Source organism: Apaloderma vittatum, unplaced genomic scaffold (genome assembly GCF_000703405.1).
Source record: "Apaloderma vittatum isolate BGI_N311 unplaced genomic scaffold, ASM70340v1 scaffold6151, whole genome shotgun sequence".
NCBI lineage: Eukaryota > Metazoa > Chordata > Aves > Trogoniformes > Trogonidae > Apaloderma > Apaloderma vittatum.
Window position 1 is genome coordinate 188809 of NW_009700786.1, and position 13144 is coordinate 201952.

The window sequence follows — 13144 nt, forward strand, 5'->3', positions numbered from 1 at the left end:
GAGGCAACCAGGAGATTCTTTTCAGAGATGCACTGAGCTGCTGCTTTAACTCAGGTTTTTGCAGTTTTTGTCCAGTCCTCTTCTCAGAATATTGTCACCATCAGTTCTGCTGAAAATCACATTCTTCTGGCTGGAAGTCATGGTTTCCATCCTAAATTCATGCATGTCCAGTTTCCATTCATTGCATCAGTGTCAGCTCCATACATAAGCTTAAATAGTTCTTCTTCAGTGTTAACCCATCAGTAGACACTGATCCCACACACTCCCTCTGTGCCCCCTTTTTATTAGGCTCACTAGGTTAAGCACCTTTTAGTCTATTCCGTCAAGAGAAATTTTCCTGATTCTCTGTATCTGCTCGGATTTTACTTCCTTCAGCAAAATATCAGCGAGTAGTCAGGTACAAATGCAGTACACAGTGTTCTTTTATGGCGTTAAATAATTTCATCCATTGTAAATTAAAAAAAAAAAAAAGCCTTGTATTTAGGTCTTGCAACACAACTTGCACCATCTCACACACAGCCCTTGTAGAGAGCAGCACTGTTCCTGAATTAAGGAAAAACAACCCTATTGTAATTTGCTGCTTTTTTTGCAGTTTTCTTCCATTCCTCTTCTCAGAACAATGGAGATAATTGATGTTTTTAGTCTTTCATAAAATACTTCTAAAGATTTTTGATACAAATATAAGAGGACTATGTGGCTCAGGACATTGGGCTCTAACACCTTTCACCTCCAGGTCACTGGATTTAATCCAGCTCATAAAAGAATGAAAAGCTCTTTCCATTTTAAGGCTGTTTACTGGCCTGTGCGAAATAAGCTTTGTGGTCTTGATCCAGTTCCTAGTTCCACATCACAAAAGCCATTACCACAATTAATTTGCATTAATTGGCTCCCTCTTGTTGAGAGTCTCAGTGGAGAGGCCAAATGTTGAATGGGCTACGAAGAATTAATTCCTCTCTCACCCTTGGAGGTGGTCCTTCTATTTCAAGCTGGAGGTCCACTGGCATGACTGTGGAAGGAAACTTTCACAGCCACTGTGACTGATTTGCAGTCCGGCTGTATCTATGCGGCAGCTCAAGAGAAGACTTTATTCTTCAGTTCTCTCTCAGATCAACCTCTCTCACTAGCATCACACTATTTGATATTTCCTTTCTTTCTAAAAACCTAACATTAAACCACCATCTCAAATTCATCCTACTTGTGACTGGCTTTTATAAATAAATGCAGCAGACACGCCTGCATGTTTGCAGAATGCAGGGTGTGAGAAATTAGAAAGGGAAGTAGGACTTTCAGAACTTGGGAGGAAAAAAAACCCAGCCAAACAAAAAAACATGACAACATTTCCAGAAATATGTGTCCTAAGAACAAAAGCTTGCCTCGGAGTGCTTACACACATTTTTTGACTTGACTTCCAGTAATCCGCTAAACCCAGCACAAAGCTGTGGGAGTTGTCTGGGCAGTTTTTCCCTCTCATACTCTTATCTTGAGAAAATGTGCTTTTGAAATGTCAGAACAATAAAGGAAAGCATTAAAATATTGAGTACTAACGAGCAGGGGTTTCCAGACTGTGAGAAGCAACTCCCAACATTTTCATACAGATGCTGACACAGACCTAGACTTCTGAATAAATTGGTATTAGGATCTTGGTCCAAGGTCCAGTCTTTCACTGCTTGTAGTTAAAACACTTGTCAAGGATGAGTATTTCAACATTAGATTATTGACTTTTCCCCCCATGTTAATCTAGCCTGAACAGGAGTAGAGTATGAATCATCAAATGCTATCCCAAATCACAAGCTGTAGGTCAATATTCAAGCACAGACATGGGAACCATTGACGTCTTGGCAGAATCTTGCTGCCTCACAGAAACTAGAGGAATACAATATTCTTCACAAGGTCTAGTCCACCTATGCATGGAAGTATTGTCCATCACAGTTATAAGGGGGAACAAGTTCTTCCAGCCTCACAACTTCCCTGAGTTAGATCAGAGACAAAATCAGAACCTTCTCTACTACATCTACAATTTTTTCAAAACGGTTAACCTTTTATATATCTGCCCCCAAAGTAGCATGCTTTATTTCCAGTGGGGTATATCGCCTTGTCCTCAAAGTACATCAGTGTCAGAGTTTACTAAAAGAAAATTATAAAAGCAAAGGCTACATGGAAAATCCCAAGCTTACAGGGAAGACAACTAAGCAAAATTACATCCCATGGCTATCAGCAAAATAACTGATTTTTGAACTTCATGATTCCTCCAGATCCTCTTGGCACATGCACCTGCTAATCCAAGCAGTTCTGCCGATTTTCTCCACGGAAGGCGGCACCAGGAAAGCAGGCCTCATCAACCTCGCTAGTCTGACTGCAAGGATCAGCAGTCTGAAGATGCCAGATAAAGCAGGGATCCAAAGGCACAGCAGAAAGGAATAGGCTTTGCACAACTACCTTGATCAAAAGGTAGCTCCTTTAGGCTAATATCAGGTTTGTCAGAGGCAAAAAGGCACGATAAGAAGACTTGAAAGGAGACCCAGTTTTCTAACAGGGATATAAAAGGAAGAGCAGGAAAGAATAGGCAGGAGGAAGAGCCTAAACACACTGAGAATGTTAAATCTATCCAGAAAGATCCCAAAACTTCTCAGTCTGCTATTTTTCACTGGTCAGACACAACTAGATTGATGCTCTCACTAACTCACATATATCCTGGTATTAAAAGATTCTCTAACTGGGATTCTATTACAAAAATAGCATGTTGATAAAACACAAGAGAGGCCCATGGTAGTTATTTTGTCCTGTTGATTCCCTAGAGCACAAGACGACATCCCTTTCAGTTTGTAGGTACCTTGAGGTCTGTAAAATTTTTTGAGCTTCACTTACCACTATTCGTACTGCGCATGTGAATTGCCATCTTAAGGGCGGAAATGTATACGTGGAAATACACACATACATATGCGCAACCATTTTTCCTAGCAAGGGCTGCATCATGCTTTCCTGCTCTCTCCATACCCTTCAGGCTAAGTGAAGTCTCTACTATTGTAGAATGGCTGTTCTTGGAAAAAAAACCCCAGAGATCTAATTAGGCAAATTTATGACTGATGAACTGCAGCAATATTTGTAGCTCCTTTTAGCATGACGATGGCACCTCTCAGTGAAGCATCTGTTGTACAACTTACGGACAAGAAGTCAGTCAGAACTACAGCCATGCCCATCAGAGATTTGTTTTCTTTCTCATCAGTCTTTTGTATGTAAAAAAAGAAGTTCTCTTAAGTGAAAATGACCAATTTTCGATCACAAAGACCTAAACAGAACACCTACATGCTTCGGGGTGGTTTCCACGATAGGCCAAAAATGTTCATCTGATGTCACAGTAAGGCAACATCATCTGAAAATCAGATGAGATTTGGAAAGAGAGTTAACTACCACTTGCAGATTGTCCCAATTCTTTAGCATTTATTTATACAGAGCCAAGTTCTGAAGATTCTGAAGATTCCACCTAATATTTTCAGGGGTTTTTTTTCAAATTACAGCTTCAGGTTTTGTTCCACACTTCATAGGGGTTTTTTGTTTGTTTAGGGTGCTTTGAATGAAAGAATCCCAGCATCACATTGGATTCTGTTTACATCACTTAAGCACATGTTTACAGTTTCTATAACCCAAATAATACAGCAGCTACAATCACGCCACACGATTTGCCCAGAATCAGTAGTCACTTATTAATCACACCCACTTTAACTCAGAGAAGATGCGAGAGTAAACAAACTTGTGTCATGCTAACAGCTCTCATGAACTGACAGAGGAAGCAAATGCCAGGAAGACTATGCCCTTTCGCTCTCCCAGAACGCAGCTGCAATATCCTCTAGCAGAAGTACAACTACATATCTAAACTGTCAAGACAGAAGGGTAGTAAAAGAGCCAAGCAGATTACTGTTCATAGTAAGAAAGAAGAAATATTTCAATAATAACATTATCCTTTTAACAAAGCCAGATAATACATTCAAGGGAATCATAAAGGTGAACTTACTTTACCACTGGAGTATATAGGCAATGCAGTCGACAGTAGAGTCTCACACCCTGAAGAAGGAAAGATGCATGGGATGATCAGTTTTTTTCATTTTTAAAGAAACACTGACTAGCTAAAGCTAGCAAAACCTGGACACTGATATTTCTACTCAGCTGGAACCATCTATTGATTGTTTTTCAAGACAGTCCCGTTATCTTTTCTGCCAAACATTCTTGTTCTTTCCCTGCCTCCAGAAGCCAAAAGATATGTTCTTTTATCTCTAATCACCTCCATTCCAACATTTTCTCCATTAAGCCTTCCTCACAGTTAACCCATGAACTCACATCCATAAGAAGAAATCCAATTTATTAAAAGGTATATGGGCAGAGACAGGATCAACAAAACTCATTTGACTTACAGTTATTAGAAACAGCAGCTAAATATTGATCTCTTCTATCTCTCTGAATCATAGTGTCCATATTTTCAGCAGACATGCTGTATTATGGCCTAGGGTATTTTTAAGACCTTTTGTTACTATGTTAGGATTACAATCATAAGGCTTGGCTATAGTCACAAATGTACTGTTATTTATTGCTAAGCTCTGCTTCCTCTCCCTAGAGTGAATGTCTCTTATGGCATTAGGATGAACAGCTTAATACAACAAAAGTAACAACATTTGGGATCTCCTACACAACAGGCCAACAACATGCAGAGGCAGAGCAAACTCTTTTGATGTAGATCACAAGGTTTCAGTTAAGAATGGTCATACAAACCTTGGACATGATGTCTTCCAATTCACTTCTTGGCTTGTACGTTCCATCATCATAGCGAAATCTGTACATCACCTGCTCATTCTTAAACTGGTGCTTATCTGAAACTAAAATACCAGTATGATAATTAAAATTAGTCTTTTTTTCCCTACCATGTTCTTCATAGGCCAGCTGGTATATCTACACCTAAGTACTTGCTGGTACCTATCTCTTTATAAAAAAAGGACTCGGCTCTCCAATTCTTCCCTTATAGTGTGTGTGTATGCAGATCTATGCTTGTGCACATTTCTGAATAGCTCCATCAATAACAGCAGTTTTCTAAAACACCACAGCTCCAGTAAAAGTGAAATTTTGTCCTTTTAGACCAGATTCAGCTTATGTGAGGCTCTGGAAACAAATCTAGTGAAGGTAATAGGAACCGTCTGACTTCTTCCAGTGAGTTTTGAAGAAAGTGCCTGCAAATTCCCACAGCAGTAATCACAGCACTAAAGTTGTTTGGGTTTTTTTTGCCATTGCCCAAAGTTCTGCAACTCTGAAAGCAGAAGCATGCTTGTGGGAGGAACTATAGCTGTTAGAAGTCTTCTACCATGGTTCTTGTATCACAGTTCTAGTAAGTTCCTTTTAAAAACTACATAGGATTTTTGAGAGACTGCTTTTTCATGCAGAACAGCCATTCCACAATAGGACAGTTAAAATCTTATCGGGTAATGCTATATACTGATAGGCTTTAAAGACAAGGACATAAAAAGGTGTCTCAGTGTGATAAGAAACACACTATCTAGGCACAGTATTTGATGAAGTGAGAGAAAATACGGATTTAAGACGCATCTTAGCCTGAGCTAGGTTAACCTGAGAAAAGTGATTATGTTGGATCACGGTAAAGACAATTACACTGGATTAGGCAGACTCAGAAGTATCAGGACTCAGTTTGAGATTTATTCTGCCCCTTGCAGGGTGGGCAAGATAATTGTTTAGAAGGCAGAGACCAAAAATATTTAAGACCTTCCCTCATTACATAGGACATCCTGTTTTTTAATTAAGATTCCCGATTTTGGGGATATTTTTCTGGAATTTTACAGAATAAAAAAAAGGATCACTGTATATCCTTTTTATATAGCGGAATCTCTAAGCTGCCTAAGCTACTGACTTCTTTGAGTGTCTGCATGCTCTGGATTCTGTATTTATAAACCCAATTGAGAACTGAATCTGCAGAAAATGTATTCTGTGTCTGGCACACAGCGGATCAGGTTCTGATCACTTCTGCTCTCTGTGACAGGTACCAGAACTTCCACATCAGCAGTCCCAGATAAAATAGCCAGAATTAGAAGAGATACAGAGGAAATTGAGTGATAAAACACACAGAGCTCAGCACTTAGCACAGAGCTCAAAATTTAGCAATCTTCTATGGCCCTGCTTCTCAGGCAGGCTGAGAGATCAGCAGTTTTCACCTGACAGTAATGTTACGCCAAGCAAAAACAAAAGATAAAAGATACTGCCTAATGTAGAATAGGCATTAAGGGCTTCATTATGCTGCTTAATTTTTAAGTTCTTGCTACATTAAGAGACACACAATGGGATACTTCCCTGGTTTATGATTTATTAAAATCTCAAGGGATATTTCCTGAACTAAATGCAGCATTGCAAATACCTCCCAAAGCCTAGCACTAATCGTCACAGCAGACACTGACATCAGGAACTTTGACTAAAGGTAATTTTAAAACCAAAGCAGGGCATTTGAATAAGGGGAGCTGTAGATTTAACAGTACAACTTACTTTGAGCTGTAATTTTGAAGGACACTGCTGGAAGTGTCAAAGTATGAAGTTATGACAAGGTAAACGTCATTAGGAAATAACAAGCCTCAGGAGAGCTTTCTGCACCAACAGGGCAGGCACACACATTAACGATGTAGCCAAGTGAGGATGTTAAGTGCCAAAGAGCATTCCTCATCTGAAGGGGCATCCCTACACATTGAAGCCAGAGTGTTTCAGTTCTCCAAAGCCACCATTAGGGCCAAGTACTCAAAAGCATTCAGTGCTCTTTAGCTCATGCTCAAAGCCCTTCAAAGTCTGAATGTCCCTGAAAGTAAGCCTTGGTACCTGGGGGTGGAAGTGCATGTGCATTAATGATTATGGTACTGCTCATATTAGATTTCTCTATGTGCTAATTAAAAGAAGATAACAGACATCAATTTCTTAACAGTGTTATTGTCACCTGAAAGACAAGTTTGTGGAGTGGAGTTACCAAGAGTTAAAACAAGACTAGGCTAATTAAATGGCTCCCCTATTTAAATTGGTTTCCAAGAGATTGTATGGAAATGTACACCACTGGTGACTTAAGACCTATATATCCTCTGCCTTTGATGTACATTTTGCAGCTAAATTCACCTTAATGTTGAAATTGGGGCACTTACTGTTTAACTAGAATAAGACTGCGTTATTCTGTCTGTGTAATGTAATACGAAAACAATAGGAAACAGCAGGACAAATCTGGATTTGAAGGATGTAATCTGGAGAAAGATCTTATCTTAGTAGAAACGCAGACAGCATCTTGTGCTACTCTGGTCATGCAGCACTTTTGTACGCACTGTTCTACTCTTCTAAAATACCCCTCATCACAGCACTTTAAGGTCATCTGTTGGGTGTGATGAAGCCATACGGTGAATCACTATTTAAAGAGAAGTATTCCTGCCAAATGATCTGGAATGAATAAATCTCAGCACAAACCCCCCATCATCTCTTTATCACAGTCTCACTAGAAAGAATGACTCATCATCTGTAGTCTCACACTCTGTACCTGTGCCCCATTCTAAAAAAGCACCGCTTAATTATTTACCCTCTCTACTGCCAATGTCTCATATGGAAAGCTGTACTTATTAATCACTACAGATTTTCTAATACACATAGTACAAAAGAATATACACTTGATATATCCTGCAACAAAGATGTTGCAGAGAAATCAAGCAACTGCAAGAATAAACAGTTCCAGGATAACCAAGTCCTGCCTTCATGACATAAATTTGCTCACTCATTAATCCCAAAAGACATTAAACATCTTGAGGGTTTGATGGGTATGGTACAAGAAAGTATTCAGCTTCCAGTGAACAGCTGCAGTCAGTTTTTCATCTTCAATTCCAGAGCATTACTGAAATCTGACATCTCTTTATGGTATGGAGCACTCACCATGATGAATGATTCCATTTTCCAATAGTGCCTGTCCCAGGTTGACCCCTTCCTCCGGTTTGCTTATCTCTCCAATTTCTGTGAGCCAAGATACAAACTCACTGCAAAGGGAAACAGAACAGAAACAATTAGCTGTTTTGCTCTTAATATAAGCAGACACATGCTTCTGCAAGTCATCAGCCAACCACAGGAGACTTTCTTCTTGAAGCAAACATGAAAATCGTTGGAACCGATGATACCTCTACTACGTGGTTCGGTTTCCTACATTCTGGAGGAAACGTTCTGCAGAAGGTCCAGATGTCCTGTCCCTGGCTTTTCCCACCATTCCCTTTAGCTCATCACAATTAGCATGCATACGAAAGGAAAGAAGACCTGGCTGGATCTATAAATACGCTGCATATCCTTATTTTATTGAGCAATCCAGACATCCAAGGGGGAAAAGGAAAGCACGATTAAATCATGACCTTAAAAACAACAAGTTGGACAGTAGATAAAAGAGCTACTTCCAGCCAAGCTATCCCTCCAAGCAGCGTTCGCAGTCTGACTTGGTTACATATGGTCACCACTCTCCACTGGGTCTGATTTCCGCCCCCCCACAGCGGTGTAATCGCATTGGCTTTAATGGAATCACAGTAGGACTTAGAATGGAAGATTCAGCCTACTGAATTCTAGCACAGAGCAGTAAGAGAAAGCACAAGTCCCACTGACAGGTTAATTTAAGGTTATTTAGTGCAGTTGGTCCCTGGCAGATACATAAAAGATGCATCTAATCTGTAGACAAAAGGTGTTAAGTCTGCTTGCTCATGTAACACAAAACAAAACCTCTCTCTGCTGATGGGCAGAGCTGCACACATGGGCAGAACAAAAGCCAAAAATTGATAGATATGTAGGATGTTACTCAATTAGAAACAGTAAGTACAGAAAAACAGATATTGCAAGCTTGATGAATACAGGACTGCCAAAGCCCTAGGGGGCTGAGTTGTTTGCCAGGTTAATTAGTGATTATACTAGAAATGTGTTAAAATCATAAAGAACAAAAGGAATATATGAAAGTAGAGCGACATATGGGAAATCTGAGTTCAATAAACCTCTTGGGTGCTTGCCAGTATGCAGAGGGTTGCTGCTTATCGAAACCAGTACCCATGCCTCCACTTGTGGGATCTAAATGAAGTATTTTTAGTCTCTGCATGTTTATTAGAACTGACTCATCTAAGCTGTAGGCAGTATTTGCATTTTGCCTTTAGAATAACAACAACTTCAGTACTGAAAACTCAAGCTTGCTGAGGGGCTACTCTGTAACTGTCACAGTGTAGAAAAAGCAGCAGAATCTATTCAGCTATGCCAGGGGAATCCCATGGAAACCAGTAGAGTTTTGTAAATCTCCTAAGCCAGAGTACTGTAGTGATGAGTCAAACTATCTCCTAAAGAAAGCTCATTCTTAATTTCCCAGTGATTCTGAACTGTTTCTAGAAGCACCTAAAAGCTGAAACAGAATATAAACTCCAGAGGGAAGAGAAGTAAGAATGACTCTCCACAGACATTACTGAGAACACAAGACACACACTCTGTGCAGTGCCCCAGCGCAGGCAAGCTGGCCAATGACTGTCATCAGCTTAAGTACCCAGAGCAGATGCCCAGTTGCTGTACATTCTCCATGAACTGCAGTGGGTCTGTTCCAGTTTACAGTTGCTCAGAACTTCAGCAGAACACTATTAGCTTTCCTGCTAGTAGTTCTTTTATTTGGAACTGTGTCCCTAGAGTTTATTTGGATGTAAATGTAAGGTAGCCTTCTTAAAGTTTGAAATAGTGAGCTAAAAATGGAAAATAACTGAATGCTACTCTCACAGCCTTGAACCTTCAGAATCGTGAGGTGGTTTTCTTAAGAGCTACTTTAAGACTTCTGTGGTGTTTGACTCGAGCAAAATCAGTAATTATTTGCTCTGAAGGCTTTACAAACACACGATCCAGAAATACTCCAAGTGGTTTTTTAGGTACAGGCAGGACTGTTGCTAAAAAAGCCTCAACTCAAAAAGTGGAAGGCAAAGTTTGATTTGTTTCTGCATCTTGCCGTAAGCAAGTCTCCAGGCTAACTAAGAGTATCCTCGCTTCCCAGTGCTGCCAGGCAAGTGAGGACATCATCTCCTGACTATACCTCTGAAATTCAGGGACTTAGAACAGCTGGGTTTCTACTCAAAAAATACACAGGAAAATCCAACCTCTCCAGGTTTGCGCAATCTGATCAGCTATGTTTGGAATCTCCTGAGGTGAGTAGATCCTCTCTATTATAAGCTCAATATAGTTCAAGATTTTGCCATCAGTTCAGTGCTGTGCTGCAAAGAAGCAGGGCAAGCATGTCATTTACACGTCCTTCCCATTGTATCACTAGCCACATGCCTAACTGCTAGTACGCCTGAGAAGTGGTCAGGAAAATGGATTTGCACTCAAGTAAGTCAGCTGTGGAAGTTATGTTCAGTAAACTGCCTTATAAATAAACGCATTTGTTGTTTCTGAAGATATTAGGATTAGTTCATGCTTTTTTCCTACAAATACATTTCACCTCTTGAAATAATATATGTTTTCTGATATCCAAAGGCCAAAAAAAAATAATTTTTGTGGCCTTAATGTTACTCTCAGCTCCATGTAGCAAAAAGCCAATAAGTACAGTTATTATAACTCCCTTGGGCAAGAATATCTGAGAAAACGCATTATTCAAGGGAAACCCCAGGAATGATACAAAGCGTCTCCAAGTCATGACGGGATTGCACTGATTAGAGTTGCACTCAACTGAGTTGTCCAGGACTGTACCAACAAGCGACTGTTGAAAAGACATCAGTTATTTCATACAAGGAAGGCTACAATAATAGGAGAAATAACGGTTTTGTCAGAGATCAGTGTACCTCCATGTGGGCTCAGAAACCCAGCGGCTCAGAAACCTGACTGGAGTGTCAGGTGGCTGTCAAACTGACATTTTACATGAAAAAGATGCAGGAAATCCCAAGTAAAACTTGAGACTGAGCAAAATGTCAGGGAATCCACAACAGACTCATATATATCAGCACAGAAAAAATGTACATTTCTGATCTGGTACTTCTTGTTGCATGGAAAATAGGAAATGCTATATCCTGTCTCCGAAATCAAAGCTGAAAGGTTTCCATTTGAATCCTGCAAGATCAGTTGGGGTGTATGTGTGTGTCTGTGTGTGAGAAGAAGAAAAGTAAGGAAATCTCAAAAAATCAAGACTTTTTTTTTTTAAAAGCTGAAATATTGCTAGCCTATGCTACCAGATCGCTTCCTGTTAGGCAGAAATGCATCATTTCCACACCCTGTACACAAGGAATGCTGCCTGCAGACTGCCCTTACAGAGACCAGAGGGAGGCAAGAGAAATGAATGGATAGTCTGCCTCAGAATTTTTTCCTCCCACAGCCGATCACTTCAGTCATAAACAGCTGAGGCAGAAAAGTCTTCTCAGGTCAACTAATGTTGTCCCATGCAGGACATTTCCCCACAACAGCCCCACTGCTACAGTATCTAATCTCTGATCTGATTCAGCAGTGCCATCTCTCTTCTACTGCCTCATATATGTTATTCTTCAGAATTATTTTGTAACATTTAGCCTGATTGAAAGAGGTTTTTTCCCAGCCAATAAAGCCCTATTCTTCTAAAATATGCACGAGGCTTCCCCAGTGCACACAATTTCATTCGCGTCTGTTACACTGAAAACAGGAAACTTCTAAATTCAATCCTGAGACTTGGATAATTCTGCTGGATTTAAACATCACCTGGGAAGCATTTGCTTGTGTACAAAAGAGATGGACATTAGGCCACCAACAGCCCTGAGCTTATGAGATTTCAGGTATTTTTTCTTATTCCTTCTTCTGAATCGAAACAGCTGCTATGAGTTACTGCACAACAGAATGAGCCATCACTATACAGCCTGCATGTGCTGTAAAATATAATTCAACGGTTAATTTTAATAAATCAAAACTGTAATGGGGGTTATGGCTGGTTCAGTTAAGCTACATCAAAGCACATCTGATATGACCTCACAATGCCACCCCTAGAAAATCCAGAGTCCATTCTTTTAATTGGTATGAAAGGGCCTTTTCAATTCAAATGCCACTTACTTGCCAAGAAAGCACTTGGGAACAGTACTTAATTTTCTCCTCCTGTCTTTGATAAGGTTCACTTTCTTGCTCATCATCATTTGGTACAACTTCTCTCCTTTCTCTGCAATCATGACGTATGCATCCCTCTCCATTCCCAGTTTCAAACCTGAAATACAAAGCAGAAATTCCATCAGATCCTCAACATCAGACAAAGTGTTGGCTCAAAATCAACAGCTAAGGACAAACAGAAGAAACGGTAGAAACACAAAAATTTTCTGTCTTCCAAATAAGGGAGAAATCGGGTCATTTATTTATCTGAGTACAAACTGTCCTTGGTGTCTTTAGCATCACCAAGATGCTCGCAGCTTTTCTTCTCAATTTTAAAAAGCAGCTTTAAATCAAAGAATGCAGAAGGTTTGGCAGAAGGTAGAGCAGTTTGAAAACAGGATAAAACACACACCTTCTGAAACTGATTTCCTGTTGCAATTTCACTTTTAACTCTGAAATAACTGCTGGCATAAGACTTGTTCAAGGCAGCGTTAACACTTGATAGAGCGGATGACTTTTGAATGTTCTATTACTTGAAGCCAAAAATACAAAACTGCCGAAATCAACTTCACATCCTTAAATAAATCAAAACTAGGCAGGAACATTATTTTCTCATCCTTTCTTAATTAGCCTATTTACTAATAGCCCGAGGCTAAAAATACAGTCTTGACAATCACATTATCCAGTCAATGCAAGAAATACGGGATGGTTTAAGGAATAATAGATAATTTGCTATAGAAAAAATTTAATTTCCACTTTGTCTGAGTTTCCACATAGATCATGTCAACTTGAAAACTGCTACAGTCAGAAGGATGATTTCTTAAAACAACATGTGTCTATATTACAACTACCATCAAACTAGTGTTTTCTGGCACTCTTAAGATTTTAAATTGCTTTATGAAGACAGCACATGAAAAAGCCATTCTGCTGTATAAGTGTTCTGTCTCTTCTAGCCTGAACAAACAGTGTTTTTTTTTCTGGCCATGTTCGTCCTAGAACTTGCAAATCCAGGCAACTCTGGAGTCCAAAACAGAGGCACAGATCTTAGATG

The 13144-nt window shown here is 39.7% G+C and overlaps 1 protein-coding gene across 1 annotated transcript in view; it reads right to left on the reverse strand.

Annotated features, from left to right (window-relative positions):
- The window catches only part of PREX1 (phosphatidylinositol-3,4,5-trisphosphate-dependent Rac exchange factor 1), a gene marked incomplete at its 5' end in the record, with an annotated part of 92429 nt that overhangs the window by 42379 nt on the left and 36906 nt on the right, over positions 1-13144 (reverse strand). Inside the window, 4 exons of the mRNA XM_009878870.1 lie at positions 4010-4059; positions 4762-4865; positions 7939-8039; positions 12064-12211. Of these exons, the coding sequence (XP_009877172.1) occupies positions 4010-4059; positions 4762-4865; positions 7939-8039; positions 12064-12211 (403 nt within the window). The remainder of the gene's footprint in view (positions 1-4009; positions 4060-4761; positions 4866-7938; positions 8040-12063; positions 12212-13144) is intronic.